General features: G+C 44.2%; 1 protein-coding gene across 8 annotated transcripts in view; it reads left to right on the top strand.

Moving 5' to 3' along the window:
* NEK1 (NIMA related kinase 1) overlaps positions 1-20,890 on the top strand; it is a 177,095-nt gene that overhangs the window by 8,313 nt on the left and 147,892 nt on the right. For all 8 annotated transcript variants that reach the window (XM_040333138.1, XM_040333114.1, XM_040333146.1 and 5 more), the window contains exons 2-3: positions 3,723-3,819; positions 14,196-14,293. In XM_040333138.1, the coding sequence (XP_040189072.1) occupies positions 3,723-3,819; positions 14,196-14,293 (195 nt within the window). The remainder of the gene's footprint in view (positions 1-3,722; positions 3,820-14,195; positions 14,294-20,890) is intronic.

Genomic DNA, 20,890 nt, shown 5'->3' with positions numbered 1-20,890 from the left:
CCTCGACGTGGACCAGGTAAGTTCCCCACACCTCGTTCCAAGGTAAGTATTTCATAATGAGCTAGTATGCGGTGCATACTAGCTCATTATGGCTTTTCAGGTATAGAAAAAAAAAAACAATCGCGTAAAAAGGGGCATAAGACTGCTTTTACACTGATGGTCTACCCAAACTGTGGGTGCGGTGCAGTGTACCTAATGTTTTTTCGGCGGTTAGCTGCACTTTGCCATAGACATCTATTATATCCTGCAGGTGTGGTGCACTTTCTGAAAAGCCAATTGGTTCCTCTACCACCAGCGTCATTCGCAACGCTGATGCTCTGGGATAGCAGGTTGGCAACCAGCAATCTGGGCTTGCCAACCAGCCATTCTAGAGCAGGAGGTCGTGGGCCACATCAGAGGGCTCCGCAGGCCACTGGTTGGGCATTCCTGGCCTAGAAGGTATTGTTTAATGGCAGTGCTAAATATATCATGCCTCCGTTACCCATACCTTCTTGAATTAGGCTTTTAGATATCATGTGTAGAAATAGAAGAATTTGTGGGTTGTTGGAAACCCAGGCATTTTTTTAGCGTAGAAAAACAGGTTTGTGAGAGTCTCCATCAGTCTTTGTCAACCAGGATTCCTTGGAACTGTAGGGTTCCTCCAGAGGATGCTAGGGGTTCTGTGAGCAATGTCTAACTCTCAGATGCGTAACCACTGACAACAATGATCTTTATAGCTACATGTATCAGTAAGGATAGGATTCTTCCCAATGACCACACATGTGAGGAGCAATCTTCACGTCGACCATCACACTACTGTACTGTGAGCTGTAGTAATAGTAAATATTAGCAGGGGTCCCCAGAGCCCAGAAAGTTATTTCAAAGGTTCCTTTGTAATAAAAAGGTTTGGGAAAGGTTGCTCTACAATCAATCATCTAAGCAACGTGCTTTGTGTCAAGCAAATCAACACTGTGTTAACTAAAGTAGAACTAAAGGCAAAACTTTAGTTTACACAGGTTATTATGATTATTTTTATAATACAGGATTTATATAGCGCCAATAGTTGGCTCAGTGCTTTACAATATAAAGGGATACCTTACAGATACAATAAAATACAAGAGGGTTAGAAGGGCCCTGCTTAGAAGAGCTTACAATCTCTAATAGGGTGGGACAAGTGGTATAAAAGGTAATACATTTAAGGGATGAACTGATGGAAGAATTAAAAGTTCAATTGTTTGGTGGAGGGGGGATAGGCATTCCTAAATAAGATTTAGTTTTCAAGGCTCGCCTAAAGGTGACCAGAGTAGGAGATAGCCGGACAGATTCAGGTAGCGAGCTCCAGAGAATGGGAGAGGCTCTGGATAAGTCTTGGAGGCCAGCATGGGGGGAGGAGATGAGAGCTAGAAAGCAGAAGGTCTCGGAAGGAGAGGATGGTTTGATTGCTATTTGGAGACAAGATTGGTGATGTAGCTCGGTGCAGAGTTACGAATAGCTTTGCAAAACGACGTTTTTCAGAAACATGATAATTTTAAATAACGTTTTTTAAAAACAATGGTTTTTTCATGCCGGAAAATGATCGTGTTTGCAACAAAGAAAATCATGATTTTTACATGTAGGAGCGAAGTGCCAGAATTGGCCCAGATGGGAAATGGTTAAAGCAGAGCTGTCAGTATGATCATGTGATCTTTTTTACTGCCGTGCTTGACAAACTCTTTGGACAAGAAAAAGCTTTGTTTCAAGAATCCGCTGACAGTGTTCGTCTTTTCTGATGTTAAAATATCTACATATTTGTGCTGGCGGAGGAAAATTAAGTAAGATCAGTATAGTCCGATCTGTTGCCTGCAGATTTTACTGTGGTATCAAATAAGTTAAATTTCAACTTTTATGGTTTTGCAAGCTACATATTCATTTTAGAGCGGAACTCTAGTCAAACAAAAACTGCTTTTGCTGCAATATTTACCTTCAATCCAGATATTTCCAATGCAGAGCTTCGTTTTAGGCAACTAGTTTTCAGTCTGGTGACCAGTATTTATTTCATCCACTTCTTCTGAGCCCAGGTTGTCCTGAGCCCACCTTGGTCAGTGACTGGATAGTGACAAGAGAGGCTGCATTGTGATGAGCTTTACAGACGCTGTCTCAGATCTTCATCGGCTAGATTAATAGCAGCGGGAGCCATTAGCTCCCGCTGTTGCCAATCAAAATCAGGGGCGGGGGGGCCAAGTCCTGCTGTGTGTGTCAATGGACACAGCAGCAGGACTCGGGAGCGCGCCCGCATTGGTGCCCCCAGGTAATGCGGCTCTCCTTGGGGGCACCCAAAGAAGAGGCGGAGCCAGAAGGTCCACCGGGGAACCCCAGAAAAGGAGGATCGGGGCCATTCTGTGCAAAAGAGCAGGTAAGTATGACATGTTTGTTAAAAAAAAAAAAAAAAAACCTTTACTGCCTGACTTTTTCTGCTCATCAGATATCCTTAAAGGGGTTGTAAAGGATTTTTTTCCCCCCTAAATAGCTTCCTTTACCTTAGTGCAGTCCTCCTTCACTTACCTCATCCTTCCATTTTGCTTTAAAATGTCCTTATTTCTTCTGAGAAATGCTTACTTCCTGTTCTTTTGTCTGTAACTCACCACCGTAATGCGAGGCTTTCTCCCTGGTGTGGAGAAAGCCTCTTGAGGGGGCGAGCAGACAAGTCAGGATACTCTCTACTTTGCAGATGGAGAAAGGAGCTGTGTGTTAGTGGGCATCCTGACACTCCTGTTCGCCCCCTCAAGAGGCTTTCTCCACACCAGGAAGAAAGCCTTGCATTATGGTGGTGAGTTACAGACAGAAGAACAGGAAGTGAGCATCTGATCCCTCCTGTATTGATTGTATTGTGACTGTACTGTCTTCCCTGATGTAAAGCGCTGCGCAAACTGTTGGCGCTATATAAATCCTGTATAATAATAATAATAATAATAGTATTATTATTATTATTATTATTATTATTATTATTATTATTATTATTATTATTTTCTCAGAAGAAATAAGGACATTTAAAAGCAAAGTCGAAGGATGAGGTAAGTGAAGGAGGACTGTAGTAAGGTAAAGGAAGCTATTTGGGGAATTTTTTTTTCCCCCTTTACAACCCCTTTAAGCCTCGTACACACTATCGGATTTCCATCTGACAAATCCATGGAATTTTGTGTGAAGGGCGTTGTCCGTGAGCTTTTTTAAGCCAACATACACAAAACTATGTGTTTTTTCTGCTCTTTAGCGCCACTCTTTGGGCAACTTCGGCTAATGTTGTTGTCTTATGGTTAGCACTATTTCACAGCATGCGTGTTTGTACTTTGGATTTTAGTCCAACGGACTTGTGTACACGATTGGATAATCCGACGGCACACAATCATTATCTTCTCCCGGCGGCGATGGCTGAATGTACCAAGTTGCTCAATCGATCAACTTGGATACAACCAGCCTTCCAAATTTGCTTTCAATTATTGCAAGTGGCTGCTATAGCCGATGGATACAACCACGGTCTTAATAATCTGTGATGGGTAAACAAACAAATTCCTTTCCTACAACCCATGGTTGCAGGAAAGAAATTTGCCCCATGTTTGGCTGGCTTAAGCTTGGGCAAGGGCTGTTGCCTTTAAGTGTTGGGGCACTGTAAGGAAGGATATTTTTGTCTTATCTGTTACAAACTATGTGTCCTGGTTTTATATATTTACTTTCTGTATTGATCAATATACCAAATTTCTTTCTTTCAGATGTCCAACAAAGAGAGGGAAGAATCGAGGAGAGAAGTTGCTGTGCTGGCAAACATGAAGCATCCCAACATTGTCCAGTACAGAGAATCTTTTGAAGGTTGGGAATTTTTACTATAAACAGTAATGACATTTTCTACCATGACCGTTAAGAAGGTTCTGTGTTTTGCCAGATTTTTAAAATAGTGATTTTTATTCCCCCCCCCCCACCCCAAGAGTAGTCCAGGTATAAAACCTTTATTTTGGGCAACACAAAGCTAAGATTAACACATGCTTTGTGTACAGAGCCTTAGGCCCCTTGCACACTGGGGCGGGAGCCGCGGTGGCGGTATAGCACCGCTAAAAATATCGCGGGCGAGTAGGACAGGTAAGTGTCCTTATTAAAAGTCAGCAGCTACACTGTAGCTGCTGACTTAAAAAAAAAAAAAAAAAGGTTACTATTATCTGATGCTACAGAGATGTATGAAGGGAGTAGGATTAAAGCAGCATTAAACCCACAAATATTATATATTGCCGCTAACCAGTCATTGGATGTAGAGGCTGCATTCATTTTCTTTTCTTAGGCTTTTTTCTCTCTGTTTTCACCTGGTAATCTGGTCAGTAACACTCCCGGTATTAGATTCCCCCTATTATGGATGAAGCAGCACAGGGGGCACCTTTGGATGGCAGCATTGTCTGTCAGTCTAGGAGGGAGAGTGTTATGTTGACCAGCAGATTTAGATACACTAACAAACTGAAGCAAAACACCTTTTCACACTTTATAAAAAGTTACAGCAAACTGTTTCTTTCCTTTGGGCATAAAGGTTTTACATAGCCAGTGGTAAATGGGTTGTCTAATCTCTCTAACTGATATATTATGCCGGGGGAGCTTGTTTTGCTGAAAAACAGGCTTACTGGCTGGATCACTAGATGAAAATAGAGGAAAACCAAAAAATAAAATGTATGCAGCCATTCCATGTAAGATTTGGTAAGCTTCAATATAATGTTTGCTTTTGGGTTTAATACTGCTTTAAGCCTCCCCTCAAGACTCCCTGGGGGTGGGACTAAATTAATGAAAATTAAATCTATAAATGTTAAAATTCTTCTCCCCACTAATCTCCAGGTACCAACCATTAATTTGACCACTCGACGCTATACTGTATTAGTGAGTGCAGTGGCATTCAGAACTTTTAATTTTATTTTCTCAAATAATTTGTTATTAAACCGATCATGCCAGCATTACAAAAATCCATAGCAAATGCACCACAATAAATCCTAGTGTTTTAAAATCACAAATGCATCTCCGCAGTATATGACAAATTATAAAAGTCAACTTGTAAAGATCAGAAAATACAAGATCAAGAAAGGGTACATAATAAATCATGTATGTATACCCCATTGCCCATGAGTACCATCATCCCAGGAACAGTATTTTTCCCTGACAATTATCAGGTGATCCATAACCATGTCAACAGGCGCTAGGCCTGGTGTGTCTAACCACGGAGCCCATAAGTTATCGAATTTAACAAAGCTACCCCTATGTTGAAGGATATATTTTTCTGGTCAGAGGGTATCTCCCATTTGGGCTATCTGATCCTTCAAAGTGGGGGGGAGGGGGTCAGTAGATGTCCAGTCCTGAAGTAATAACTTACCAGCCTGAAACAAGCTATGGCCTGTTTGGGAATATCATCTACTGGGAGATCTCGCAGAACCCCCAATAGGCATTGTTTTGGTTCCTCTGGTACATATACCTGAAACACCTGGTTAATGGTAGCGATAACCCCCTTTCAATATCAGTGTAGCTTTGAACAGCTCCACATAAGATGGATCAAACCCCCCCACCCCCCCCCCCTCCGGATTTGCTACTCGTGGTAGTTTCCCTTGTGCCCACGTGTAACATTCTTGCTGGTGTATAGTGAACCCTCAGGAGCAGATACAGCTGTGAGAGGCATTGAGCCACATTCAGTGAGCATTGGTTGACTGCTAGGAGAGCCTCCTAAAACACTCCTACGTCCTTCTCCCACCTAGATATCACACTAATGGGATGGTCCCATAGGAAACTGTTCAGCAGCATAGCGTAACATTGTGAGATGAATCCTTTATAGGAATCCACCTTTATACATGTAATTTAAATATTGGGGCCGGCGATTGTATCTACGTATCAATTTGCAGCCCCCCCCCAGTGCCCATGAGTTGGGGAACAGACCGGTCGTTGTCTGAAGTTCAGAGGTGCATTTAACATATTCCAGGAGGTAGAGGAGTGGGATGGTAAAGGAACATCACTAACCTTATGTGACAACGGATTCTCAGAATGGGTTTGTTTAGACTGATCTAGGGTTGAAGAAAAAGCGACCAGTTCTGCCATAGTAATTTAGAACTAGGAGTTGTAAACCCTTCCGTGTTTTTTTTTTTTTTTCTCAATTTTAATGCATCCTATGCATTAAGGTGAAAAAACGCCTGCCAGTGACTGGCCCCCCAGCCCCTCCCCCCCGTTTTTTGCTTACCTGAGCCCCTACATTCAGTCGGCAGAGTCGGCTCTCTCTCCACAGGGTCCCGGCTCTTGACTAGATAGATTGATGGCAGCGTAGCCATTGGCTCCCACTGCTGTCAATCAAATCTAATGACACGGGGGCGGTGCCGAGTCCGGCATTTGTCTATGGACGCAAATGCTGGACTCGCAGTGTGCCCACAAGTTAACCCTTCTCCTAAGGGGTTATCAGATGTGGGGAAGAGCCACGAGTGCCGCCGGGGGGCCCCCAGAAGATGGTGATCGGGGCCACTATGTGCGAAACGAGCTGCACAGTGGTGCATAAATATATAAATATAAATAAATAAAAATTAGGGCTTACAATCACTTTAACTTAAATGTTGCTGTCATGCAAATGTCTGTACATGCAAACTTGACTTGATGTTATATGATTGCTACAATAACGAAGTACTCAAACAAGCTTTTTCTTTTGCAAAGTATTTTATTGAGGAGATAGATACAAAAGTAGGTAAACATGTAGAACATAAGATACATGGGCCCAATGGCCTAGTAAAACACTGAGGATCAGCAACCGCAGCAATGATAACGGGTCCAATGGCAGGGCCGGGCCTGGTACCGGTTATATGGAAGGTGTATTGCAAAAACGGAGATCATTTGAACATGTTGAACAGTTAACATGGGGAGAGTAAGGATTATTTCTCTAAAGCCAGAGAATATCAAACAAGCTTTTTATGGGTGCATCACAAGGTGACACATTTTTCCTAAAATAAAACGTAGCCGGTCAGGGAATTGGCTGGAAGAGAGGGCTTCTGAAAAAGCAACATTCCAGCAGAGCATTGGTTTATCGAATGGAACGGTAGAACACCTTTATGTTTTTGCATCCTAATAAATATTATCAAATTAATAAAACATAAAAAATAAAAAAAATAAGCTAATTTGCAGCTCTCTTGAAATGTCAGGGCTCCTGTTGAGCCTCCCTATTTTTCCTAAGTTGATCACCATGGCTTTGGAGTAAAGGGTAAGCTAAAGAAATGTTGGCTATCCTTCACTCTCTAGCTACCCGATTCTATATTCTCAACGCCCAATTACATCTGTTTACTTAAAGCGGGGGTTCCGCGGGAATACGTTTTTTTTTTTTACAGGTTATTCTCCCGCTGTTACCATAGCAAATCGGGTACTCGCCAGCATTCTCTTTTCCCTGCAAAAGATAATTTATAAAAATGATAGATGGACGTACTCATTAGTATTTCCCAAGAAAGAATTACTAAATTCTATGCGACCTGGTCTAGCTGGTCAACATTCAAAGACTCTCATCACTACAAATCTATTATAAAATAAAGGTATAGATAGGAGCTGATACTGACATATTTCAGGACTGATAATTTTTTTTTTTTTTTTTTTTTCTTCTCTCTTTCCCTCCCCCCCTCCCCCTCCTGTCCCCATTCCCCCCCCCCTTTCACAACTTTGCTTGACCAAGCAATCATATTCTCTCATCTTAGTTCTAAAATGAAGGCACTTTTGCAACTTATATGCTTATATGAAACTGATTATCTGCATCTTCTTTATGATTGTTCATTTTTTTCTTTTCGATGTATACAATCCTTCACATTTATTGTGCTTCTGTAAATGTACAATGTATTATGCTTTATTATTCACCCAATAAAGACTCTTTGTGAAAAAAAAAAAAAAAGATGGACGTTTCCATCTTGATTGTGGGCACTCTGAAGCCCACCAGGATTTCCTTCCGGGACGCACCTGTTTTCCATCATTTTAAAATGGCGGAATTGTATCCGCCCTCGTCACATGACCGGCTGCAGAGTCATGTAAAATCCCGCGAGAATTCCTCTGCTGCTGGGTAAAAGAATCTTCGCCTGGTCAGCATCACAAGACGCTGCTGAGTATTCCCAGGAATCAATGCGGCGATCGCAGACCAAGCAACACGCCCAGTCCCGTGGAATCATGAGACAGAAAATAGGTATTCAATCGTTTTTACATTTTTTGCACAGCGAACTTTGAATAGACAGACTGAGCCCTTATGTTTAACGATAAGTTATAAATTCGGTTGAACCCCCGCTTTAATGCTTGAAGACAGTGGAGATCTGCTCAACTGGCATTTTGAGCTCTCATAGACCCGTTTAGGGCTGTCTAATGTGAACAATCTAAGTGGTCATTTAATGTAATACAATCAAAAGAGAATTCCTTGCATTTTTAAGTTAAGCTGTTCATGCAAAGCAAATAATTCTACTGTAGTCAAGTTATGAAAGGATTATCCTCACAATCATCCTAATATGTTTAGAGTGTTTTACCTATTCCTTCCTGCTGATGGTACGTAGATTGGCACTTGCCATATGTTTCTGCCTGAGGAGAGGTTGCTGTTGTACGGAGACTATAGGGTGGAGATTTACGGGATATGGAGAGCTTTTTAAGGTCTTATTGCATCTGCACAAACAGTGGCGGTGGTGTGTTGTGTTTTTTTTGGTTTGCGTAGCGTAGAGGGGGTTTTTTTTTTTTGTTTTTTTCCCCTTGCTGTCCCAGAGACACAACAGGAGTTTAGTGGATTCTCTGAGGCCCCGTACACACGTCCGAGGAACTCGACGGGCAAAACTCACCGTTTTGCTCGTCGAGTAATGTGTGAAGTTGCCGAGGATCTCGGCGAGCCAACTTTCCTCATTAAACAACGAGGAAATAGAGAACATGTTCTCCATTTGGCTCGACGAGGAACTCGTCGGCTTTTCCGGCCGAAAGTGTACACACGGCCGGGTTTCTCGGCAGAATTCAGCTCCGATCGAGTTTCTGACTGAATTCTGCCGAGAAACTCGGTCGTGTGTACAGGGCCTCAGAGAGAGAGAGGAATGCCCCTCTTAGTTAATTATCCATGGAGCAAGTGTCTCTATTAGATTTCGTAGCATCTTGTGTTCTGGGGGCACACATTGAAGAAGAAATCCTGTTTGAGGTTATAAAAAAGGATGCTTGCATGGATGTAGTTAACTGTGTGTGTGTGTTTTTTTTTTTTTTTTAATTGTTATCTTGTTTATGTCATTCTAATTCTCATTACTGTCCTTTGCTGTGTCTGTGTCATATCATTTGTTAGCGGACAATTGCATTTGCAGCTTTTTAGACTTTGCTATCTGTTTGCTGCTTTCCATCATTTGTCTTGGTTTGGTGGTTGGGCAGATCATTTAGCAGAGAATCAGTCACTGTTTGATTTGTGCAAGAATATGAATACCCAGTCGAAAATGTAGTGTCAATAAAACCAACAGGTATAACAATGTTTTCACATGCAATATGACATATTGTCAGGGAATTTATACTGTAATATTAAACGGTGTTATATTTATGGAAATAAGCAAGGATCTATAATTTAGGAGATTCCTACGTATTTCCACAAATCAACAATGTAACTCAGATTTGTTTATCTGCACTAACTTTAAAGACAGAAAGGAATCGATATTATGAAAAAATATATATATATTTTTTATTTACTAAAATCGGTGCAAGATAATATTGAAATATAATTGGTGATCAATGCAGAATATAAATCCAAATACCACAATATGGGTAATACAGATGATGAGACAATAACCACAAGCTTTAGTTTTAAAATGCCAAGGTCTTAAAACGTAGTAACTGCTTTGTAATTAGTTGGCTTCTCTGTGGCTCCGTAGATTAACAAAACAAGCAAGTACACGACTTCTCTCAAACAGTCCTTGCAAACTCAAACTTCTCTTAACGGTATATGGACATATTTGTTATTCCTTACACAAACTTGGTAATTTAACCAAGACTTGTATTTTAAGGTGAAGATAAATCACTGATGATTTTTTACATTTTAAAGGAGTTGTAAACCCTCATGTTTTTTCACCTTAATGCATCCTATGCATTAGTGTGAAAAAACTTCTGTCACTGACCGGCCCCCCCAGCCCCCTGTTTTTACTTACATGAGTCCTGTATCCCCCCCCCCCCCCCCCCCCGGAGACGCAATCTTCCCCTCTGCCTGTTTATCTCGGCTCTTGATTGGATATATTTATAGCAGCGCAGCCATTGGCTCCCCCTGCTGTCAATCAAATCCAATGATGCGGGGCCGAGTCTTGCATTCGGTGTCTATGGACGCCGAATGCTGGACTCAGAAGCGCGCCCGCAGAAGTAGAGGATCGGGGCCACTCTGTGCAAAACAAACTGCACAGTGGAGGTAAGTATGAAATGTTTGTAAGGCTTCGTTTTTTTTTTTTATAACAATCACTTTAAGCATACAACACAACTAAACCATTGATAAGACTTTGCACTTGACTTTGTTGAGATATACCAAAATGTGTATTTCTCTTTACTTGGAATAGAATTGTCATACTGCAGTTAGAAATAAAACCATTCCAATATTAATGCTACAAAGATTAAATGGTTTAGCTATGTATATGTTCAAATAATTCAATTACCGATAGGCAGTAGAAAATTATACTTTACCAGAAATATAAGTCTTTTGTCTGAGAGATATCAGCTGTGTATCACAAGGGAACTTTTTACCCTTAATTAATTTTTTTCCATTCTACTCTCTTCTTGCTTTCCTTCCAATCTTGGCCCTCCGTTCTTCCTCACTGCTATGTGTCTACCACCTTTTACCCCACCCAAAAAGTGGGTGTGTATGTCTCTATTACGTAATGAATGTCGTCAATTGCCTGTCAATTGCCTGTCAATTCCCGTATAACTACCGACAAGGGGCAGTTTTTTCCCTTGCATCATCACTAACAGAAGGTGGCAGTATAGGCTCAAAGATTTTGGAACGTTTCCTAAAATGTCAAAACATCATTCTAAATAATCTTTGATCTAGGACCTTGAAGAATACTATAAATATAATGAACTGTCTATTATGTTTCAGACTTTTCTGGACTTTCTGACTCTTCTTGGGAAATATGGCTTTAACTTCTTTAGATATGCGCTATAGCCGAATGACGGCTACAGCGTGGATCTACTTTGCCGGGAGGGCATCAATAGACATCCTCCCATTCTTGAGCGGCCTGTGCGCCCACTATTCAGACTCTGACAGAGTTTGGCTTCTAAACTACTAGAAGTCTGCTTTGATTCCAGACAGAAATTTGGATTATCTGGGCCTGACTCTGGATTCTGCTCTGGCCACAGTGTTCCTTCCCCTGGGCAAACTCCAGAAGTTGCATGCTGTGATAAATCTACTAGGTGGGCCTCCATGCAGGTACTGGGCCTCATGGTCTCTATCTTCGAGGCAGTTCTGTTTGCACAATTCCATACGAGACCCCTACAAAAGGAGATCCTGGTGAAATGGGACAAATGTCCGGGGTCTCTGGACAATTCAATTCGGCTGAGCCAGAACACCAGGGGGTCCTTGGTCTGGTGACTTCGCTCCCTGGCTCTTCAGCGGGGCAAAGCCTTTCTTCTCTTGTATTGGGCAGTGATCACCACCAATGCCAGCCTGTCCGGGTGGGGAGGAGTCATGGGCCTGAGCTACACTCTGGGTCGCTGGAAGCTGGAGGAATCAACATCAATCAACATCTTGGAAATTTGGGCGATCGGACTGTCTGGATCATTGGACGGATTGACTTCATGGGCTCCCATTGCAAATTAAGTCAGACAATGCCACAGCAGTGGCCTATGTCAATCACCAGGGACTAACAGAGTGTTGGCGGCCTGGAAGTAGCTGGCATCCTCTGGTGGGCAGAATTCTCTGTTCCGACCATCTCCGCTGTCCACATTTCAGAAGTGGAAAACTGGCAGGCGGATTACCTGACGTCAGGTGTTGGACCACAGGGAATGGTCCCTTAACCGGGATGTGTTTCATCAGATATGTCTCCAATGGGGCACTCACGAGGTAGATCTGTTGACGTTCCGACTCAACAGGAAGGTACCGATGTTTGTGGCCAGGTCACGGGTTCCTCCGGCAGACGCTCTAGTAGCCCCATGGGGCCAGTATCATCTGATATACTCCTTACCACCTCTTAAGCTTCTGCCATGGCTTTTGCGCAGGATCGAGACCGAAGGGATTCCGGTCCCCTATATCCGGTCCGGTCCCCTATATCATCCTAATATGGCCGCTATAGCCCCTTTGTGTCAACCAAGGACTTTGGTCATCAACACCCCTTCCAAAATGGCTGCCGCATCTGATCAACTGTGGTTTTTGGAATGAGTGAGCAGAGGACTTTGGTCCCCTAAATCTATTCGAAAATGTCCGCTGTAGTTTTTCTGCTAGATGAGGTCTCCGGTCTTCAATACCTCTCCCAAAATTGGCTGCTGTATTTGTTCAATTTAGCACGCAATTGCACATGAGACTCCATGGGTTATATAAAGATGGAAGTGTAGCCTGACGTTGCGCTCCCAATGGCGTCAGACGAAACCCGTAGGGCGGAGTTTAGGCACGTTGGTTCATCACTTCCGTTCTGGGCTGTAAACACTGGATGTTCAGCGCCAGCATTAAAGCTTTTTCTTGCCTATATTTGTTTATGCAATTGTGAGTATTTTAAACGTCTTCTACAATGAGCTTATTTTTTTAACGGATTCACACTATGGACATCCTTTCTTCTGCATAAAACGCCTTGGAGGATCGCAATCGGCACTTGAAGCTGGCCCTATCTTCCTCAGGTTGCTACACAGTGGCACTTATACTGTGACCACGTCATACCCCTGGAGGGTAAGAAGTCTCTGGTGAGTGCAACTTTGTAAAGAGCACGGTTTGCCACGCACAGAGCAAGATCTGAAATGTTCACCCATCAACGTTGAAGTTTTTTAAGCACAAGTCACTTCATCACTTTCTTTGGTTTTATTTCACAAGGACTTTTATTTTGATGATAATATACATTGCATTGGTGGCCAATGACCCTATGGTTCTGAATAATGAAGTGCTGTGTTGGTCAATAAACTCTAAGAAATGGATTTTACGGTAAATCAAAAATCCCATTATTTTGTAGAATGCTTTGCTCTTTTTTTTTTTTTTTTTTCAAAAACACCTTCCAGATAATAATAAAAAAACAAACAAACAAAAAAAACTCCTTCCCTCTTACTCCCATGTAATAAAAAAAATGTCTAAATCTGTTTACTTGACTATACCCACCATCGAAAAAGACTTTCAGGTCCTGATTCCCTCAGCCCCCCCCCACACCCCCACCTGACTTCTTCGGGGGGTCTTCCTCCTTTCTATTAGCTTTCCAGCCACTGAACCTCTCAGGATTCTGAAGAGGAGGGACAATATTGCAAGGGGACTTGGATAGCTAGAAACAACCTTCACAAAAAGGCGGTCCCCGCAGTGAAGAACCCAGGCAGCAGACTTGGGTGTGTGTATATCTTACTTTTCCAGGTAAACCCGAAAACAAACCTTTTCTATGATGGGTTGCAGATGGGTGGGAGGTAAGCACAAGAAAATAATTTGTTTTCCCTGGAGTTGGGTTTAGGAGGTATATGAACACATTTATGAAGTCCCTATTCTTGGGCCCATATTTAGCTGAACCTGTGTTCTTTGATTTGGTGTTTCATAGAATTACATTGCATTACAATTTCTCCTGTTTTTATAGATGTTTTTAATGGTCCAACCCTTTTTCATATTTTTATTTTGCAATATGAAACCTTCAATTATTATTCTCTGGCCGAAATGCTGATCTCTGCAGATTCCATCAATGAAACAGAAAAGGCAACGGTCACTACCAAATATATTCTCTGCTGCTTTTTTGTTTACATGAGGTTATTCAAGGAGAATCAATCTTTTGTGCCTTAGGACTTTCTATAGCGTAATTAGTCTCCTAATGGAACGCTAGTGGAAGCATTCATGACATTTTATGAGGCCAAATGATACACATCTGACCTGGAGTCATAGTTCATTAATGTATTTGGGTTTTTAGGTGTGGTGTGTGTTTTTTTTTTTTTTTTTTTTTTAAGACTAATGGAAATTTCCAGCTTGATGGATGATGATGATAATGCGATCCTATTACTTGGTATAATATTTCCGGTCTTCCCAGTGAAAGACAAATTTTACGTTAAAACATCTTTCTTTGTTTCAGAGAGTGGATGCCTGTATATTGTGATGGACTATTGTGAAGGAGGGGATATGTTTCAACGAATCAATACTCAGAAAGGAATTCTGTTTTCAGAAGATCAGGTATACCAGTTAATGCTTCAAATTAATGTCTCAAAAATATAAACAAAAAGTTGACAAACCAAAACCCTATTCACATCCTCTAAGAAACGTGTGCATTGTGCCATCTACTGTCTTGTCTCTTAGAATGTACGATTTTTATTTTTTCCTGACTTTGTTTACTACAGGTAGCCTTTTTAGTGTGTGGAGAGTAGGTTCCCACAGGTTCTATGGCATTCTCTCCCAAGGCAGGAGCTGGTCCCATATAATGTGGGCAGTGGCGGCTGGTGCTCAAAATTTTTGGGGGGCGCAAATGGAAAAAAAAATTGCAGCCTTACTGTGCCCATCAAATGCAGCCACTGTGCCATCAATTGTCACCACTGTGCCATGCCATCAAACACAGCCACTGTGCCATCAATTGTCGCCACTGTGCCCATTGATGTCACTGTGCCCTTCGTCACCGCTGTGCCCCTTTCCCCCCCCCGCCCGGCACTTACCTTTACTGGAGTCAGCCATCCACGTCCTCGATGTCTTCTCCCGCCGTTGGCTCTGATAGGCACTTCCGTACAGCCAACCAGCTGCCGTTATTCAGATGGTCGGCCCCTTATGTCCGGCCATCTGAATAGAACAGCGCAGCGGGGACAATAACATAAATAAGTGCAATGCATGAATCTGTTATTAGACTCAGTGGCGGTGAGAGGGGACGGCGCTCCAGCGCCCTCTATGGACGAACCGCCACTGTGGAATAGGATTGAATGGGTGCAGGCAACGCACTGAAGACCCACTGGTGGGATGTACACAATCAGCAGCGGCTGTGGGAATTAAAGTGGAGTTCCACCCATAAATATAACATTACATCAGTAGTTTTAAAAAAATGTCATTAGTCCTTTACAAATTTTTTTTTTTTTTTTTAGATGCCTTCAAAGTGTTGTTGCTAGGCAGAATAGTTAATCTTCCCACTTCCTGCACCTAGGTGCCTAATGCTTCCTAACCTACACCGCACAGACTCCTGGGAATGTAGTGGGTGTAACTTTCCAGGAGTCTGTGCACTCCCCAGTCTCAAAGAATCATGTGACTTGGACAGCACAGGTGCTGAAACCTAATCTGAAACCTATTACACTGCTTGTGCAGCACTGAGCATGTGCAAGGCTGAAATCCAGGAAGTCATACAGTCTGGCTTCATGATGCCCACACTTAAGATGGCCCCAGTCAATTCTATTTTATAAAGTGTCTAAATGCTGTAACAACCTAACAAAACAGACCTTAGTTTACAGACTAACTTTACTAGAATACATTAAGCTTGTGTATTACAGGGGTATTTATATTTAAAAAGTGAAATTGTGGCCGGAACTCAGCTTTAATGCAAGGAACATGTTTTTTAATCTGGGGAAGGTGGGCTAGTTTTAGTTCAGCAGTAGGGAGGAGTCAGAATAAGGAAAAAAAAAAAAAAAAAACGTAATCTGCGTATATTTGGCCTTTATTCTACCCCTTTCACATCAACAAGCAAATAAAATGTTCAAAAAGCAATAAACTAAAATTCTCAGCTGTCTTGCCAGCCTGCAACAAACTAAATTGTCCTGCCTAACCGTTCGCTAAGAGAAGGTATGCCTGGAGGGAGCCCACCACTCCCTGACCTCCCACTAATTACTAACAGGGTAACCGCCACAACCTATAACTGGCCTAATGAAATGTTTAACTTTACCATTTTCATTATGTAACTTCATTTAGACCCAGTGATGTCATCACTTGGTTTATGTGCTCCTTTCTTTATCGTTACATCACGGGACACAGAGCGGCATTCATTACTATATGGGTTATATGGAGTACCTTCAGGTGTAGACACTGGCAATCTTCAAACAGGAAATGCCCCTCCCTATATAACCCCCTCCCATAGGAGGAGTACCTCAGTTTTTACGCCAGTGTCTTAGGTGTTAGTCATGGTTTAGCTTGCCTCCGCATCCTTGGGATTAGGTGAGCTACCGGTTCTGTCCAAAAAAGCCTGCGCGCTAAAGTGGTCAGTAACCGGACCCCAAACCCTTGGGGTATAGCCCATAATGCTTTCTTTTTAAGAGAGCTGGACCCTGGGCCCAGAACTTAGAAAACCTTTGGGGCGCCTAATGTTTTCTGTTTGCCAGGGTGCTGTATGGGCCCAGGACAGTGGATCCTTCATGGAAGAAGAAGGTTCCCAGGGCCTGAAGGTCTAGACATCCCCACGGAGATGGGGGAAGATTGGACCTCTTGCTTGGCAAAGTCCTGCGGCATGGAGCAGGTAAGTAAGGGGAAAAAACCTGCGGGGCTTGGCTCTTAGCAAGTTTTTTCTGGGAGGTCACAGGGGACATGCCTAAGGTTATGCATTGCATCTGGCAAACCAGTCACATATCATGAAGATAGGATGGCTCTATATGTTATATTTCCCCATAAAAAGTGACCTCCCTGGTAGTGTTGCAAAAGCTGTGAGTGGGGCCTTTTATGTACAAGTGTATGTGTGTGTCAGAGAGCTATGCTTACCTGCAAGCCTCCAGGCGATGCTCTATCCAGTCCTCTCCCTCATGCCTGCAAGGCAGGCAAAACGCTGACCTCCTCGTGTGTTCCAGGCCTGCGGCTGCAGGAACAGAGAGGCCCTTCCTCCCAACCCCCCCCCCCCGTCGGCGGGCGCGCGCGCGGTGCGCGTGCACGTGTTATAGACGCATTTGGCGCCGTTTTAGCTGGGGGGGAAGGGCGGGTCAGTGGTTTAAAGGAAGGGGCGGCCCTTCCTTAGATGCCACAGCTCATTCATTTCTCTGGCTTAAGGGAGGAAGGACTGGAGTGAAGCACGGGGCGCTGAGGACACACAGTGGCCAGAAAGAATACTACAGTCTTCAGAAGATTGTGGTTTAGCCTAGGAATAGGCTGGTTTTCTTTTCCATCTCATAGTCTTTTCTTTGGCAATACTACTCAGGGGGATAGAATGTTTTTTCTTGCCTAGATTGAAAAAAAATAAATAAAAAAGAAAAAGTTTTTCTTTAAAAAAAAAAAAAAAAAAAAAAAAAAGTGTCATCTAGGGTAGAGGAAACATTTTTTATTCCCCAAACAGGTGTTTGGGCATTTAACTATTATAAGTCCCAGGTACCAATAAGTAGCAGGTGTACCTCGGTATTGTACCATGGCATCAAGAGCAGAGGGTACAAAAGGTGGGGATTCCCCCGCAGAATCTGAGGTCTCGGATAGAGCTATGCCGCTGCTTTCCCCACAGGGAGCCTTTGGGCCATCGGGGTCTGGGGCTAGAGCTGACGCGAGTCAACCCAACCCTAAGGTGGTCACGGAGGAGGTGTTACTCGCCTCTTTAAATGAGATGCGGAGAAGCATGGGAGAAATGATAGCCGCAGCCATGCGGGGTAGTAAACGGAATAGATCTCCGTCACCCGTGCGCGGACCCTCGGAAGAGGAGGTCCTTTCCTCTGGGGAATTGGACCTCTTGGACAGAGACCAAGTAGGTTCAGGGATCGAAGATCCGGATACAGAGGAGTCTGGGGCAGTCTCCCTGAGGGAGAGCTGGTGGATTCAGGGCTTGACGGACTTGGTCCATAAGGCATTCAACCTGCCTGTACCAGATCTCCAGGTATCCACGGTTTCAGCTTTGGGCTCACTGAGGGCGCCTCAAAGCAGTGCTGTGTTTCCGATCCATCCTCTATTGGAGGAAGTCTTGTTCCAAGAGTGGAACAAACCAGACAAGGTTTTCTTTCCACCTAAGAAATTTTCTGTCTTATATCCTATGGAAGAAAAGTTTTCCAAGAGATGGGCTTCTCCTGCAGTAGACGCAGCCATCTCATGTGTTAACAAATCGTTAACATGTCCTGTAGAAAACGTACAGGTTTTCAAAGATCCAGTTGATAGACGCTTGGAAGCCCTACTTAAGAACTCCTTCACTTCTGCAGGGGCAGTAGTACAGCCAGCCGTGGCTGCGATTGGAGTCGCTCAAGCTTTATCGGATCAATTTAAGCAAATGCTTGAACTTATTCCTGCCGAGCAGGCAGAAGAATTTTCAGATGTCCCTAAGGCCATATGTTTTACGGTAGACGCAATCAAGGATTCTATCCAACAAGCGTCACGTTTATCATTATCCCTTATCCATATGAGAAGACTCTTATGGTTAAAAAGCTGGGAGGCTGAGCCCCCATGCAAGAAGCTCCTGGCAGGGTTTCCCTTCCATGGAGGACGGCTCTTCGGAGAGGACTTAGATAAATACATTCAGACCATTTCAAGCGGCAAGAGTACTCTCTTGCCAACTAAGAAGAGGGTTCAGGGACCTGCGTTTAAACGACAGTCCTCCCCTGGGCAGGGGCCCTCTAATGCCAAGCAGTATCGACGGCCTCCTGCAAGAACAAACTTCGGCTTCAACAGCAGATCACGAGGACAGGCTGTTAGGGGCAAGAGGCAGTGGTTTCGCAAGCCAGCAAAACCAGCCCCCAAGTCTACCTCATGAAGGGGCGCCCCCACCCACGAAGGTGGGGGGAAGGCTGCGACTCTTTTCGGAGATTTGGGAAGCCAGCATTCCCGACGAGTGGGTACGGTCTTCCGTGGCCACAGGCTACAAGCTAGAATTCCTAAGGTTTCCTCCTCCTCATTTCCAGGAGTCGAGGATTCCAAACGATCTGGAGAAAAGAGCCGCATTAAGGTCGGCTCTAGATCATCTACTTTCCCAGGAAGTAATAGTAGAGGTACCAGTCCTGGAACAGGGGCTGGGTTTCTACTCCAACCTATTCATCATCCTAAAGCCCAATGGAGATGTCAGGCCAATTTTGGACCTAAAGATGGTAAATGCATACTTAAAAGTCCGCTCATTTCGGATGGAATCCGTGCGGTCAGCAGCTGCCACACTCCAAAAAGACGACTTCATGGCGTCCATAGACATAAAGGATGCCTACCTTCATGTTCCAATTTATCAGCCACATCAAAGATATCTACGCTTTATGGTGGCTTCGCGTCATTTCCAATTCGTGGCGCTTCCCTTCGGGTTGGCTACGGCCCCCCGGGTGTTCACGAAGGTTCTAGCTCCAATCCTAGCCAAGCTAAGGATCCAAGGGGTCACGATCCTAGCATACCTGGACGACCTCCTAGTCATAGACCACTCATCTCCCGGCTTGGAACGAGCAGTGGCCCTCACGGTCCAATACCTCGAGAGGTTCGGCTGGGCCCACAAGGCAGTTGGAATATCTCGGCATGAGATTAGACACGGAACAACAGGGGGTGTTCCTACCTCTGAGGAAGGTCAAAGCCATCAAGGAATTAATCCTACTGGTTCTAAGCAAGAAAAAACCGACTATTCGCCTATGTATGAGATTACTAGGCAAGATGGTGGCTACTTTCGAGGCGGTGCCATACGCCCAGAGCCACACTCGCATCCTGCAGGCAGCCATCCTGTCAGCATGGAGCAGAAGGCCACAGGCCTTGGATATCCCGTTGCCTCTCTCATCAAGAGTCCGGCAAAGTCTGTGTTGGTGGTTAGACCCTCAGAATCTACTGAAGGGAAAATCTTTCAGCCCAGTGGCTTGGAAGATAGTGACCACAGACGCCAGCCTGACGGGCTGGGGAGCGATTGTGGATGGTTCCACTCGCCAAGGTATTTGGGCAAAGCCAGAGAAGCTTTTACCCATCAACATCTTGGAGCTCAGAGCTGTTCGACTAGCCCTCAGGGCTTGGACGTCGAAATTGCAGGGGCTCCCGGTGAGAATTCAATCAGACAATGCCACGGCAGTGGCATACATAAATCACCAAGGGGGGACCAGGAGTCAGGCCGCTCAGAGAGAAGTGAGCTTGATTCTCTTATGGGCAGAGGCTCATGTGCCCTGCATATCGGCAGTATTCATTCCCGGAGTGGACAACTTTCAGGCGGACTTCTTAAGCCGCCAGACTCTATGGCCGGGGGAATGGTCTCTGCATCCACAAGTCTTTCAAGCACTCTGCCAAAGATGGGGAGTGCCGGACGTGGATATCATGGCATCGAGACTCAACAAGAAGCTAGACAGGTTCATGTCCCGCTCAAGGGATCCGATGGCCTGCGGAACCGATGCTCTGGTTTGCCCTTGGCATCAGTTCAAGCTTCTTTATGCGTTTCCCCCGCTCCAGTTACTACCCCGCCTGCTGCGCAGGATCCGGGTGGAGCACATACCAGTTATCCTGGTAGCTCCAGCATGGCCCAGAAGGGCTTGGTACTCACTAATCCTAAGGATGGTAGTGGGAAACCCTTGGACTCTGCCTCTAAGGCCAGACCTGCTATCGCAAGGTCCGATCCTCCACCCTGCCTTACGGCATCTAAATTTGACGGCCTGGAAGCTGAATCCTTGATTCTCAGGGGTAGAGGTCTGTCTCAGAAAGTAATCTCTACCCTAATCAGAGCCAGGAAACCGGTCTCTAGGGTGATTTATCACAGGGTCTGGAAGGCCTATATAGGCTGGTGCGAGTCCAAGCTATGGCTTCCTCGCAAGTTCACCATAGATAGAGTTTTAAGTTTTCTCCAGCTAGGAGTGGATAAAGGATTGGCATTAAGCACAATCAAAGGACAGATTTCTGCCCTGTCAGTGTGGTTTCAGCGGCCACTGGCCACCCACTCGCTGGTTAAGACCTTCCTTCAAGGGGTCTTAC

This window comes from Rana temporaria, chromosome 1 (assembly GCF_905171775.1).
Source record: "Rana temporaria chromosome 1, aRanTem1.1, whole genome shotgun sequence".
NCBI classification, from domain to species: Eukaryota; Metazoa; Chordata; class Amphibia; order Anura; family Ranidae; genus Rana; species Rana temporaria.
This window is presented reverse-complemented; position numbering and strand designations above follow the sequence as displayed.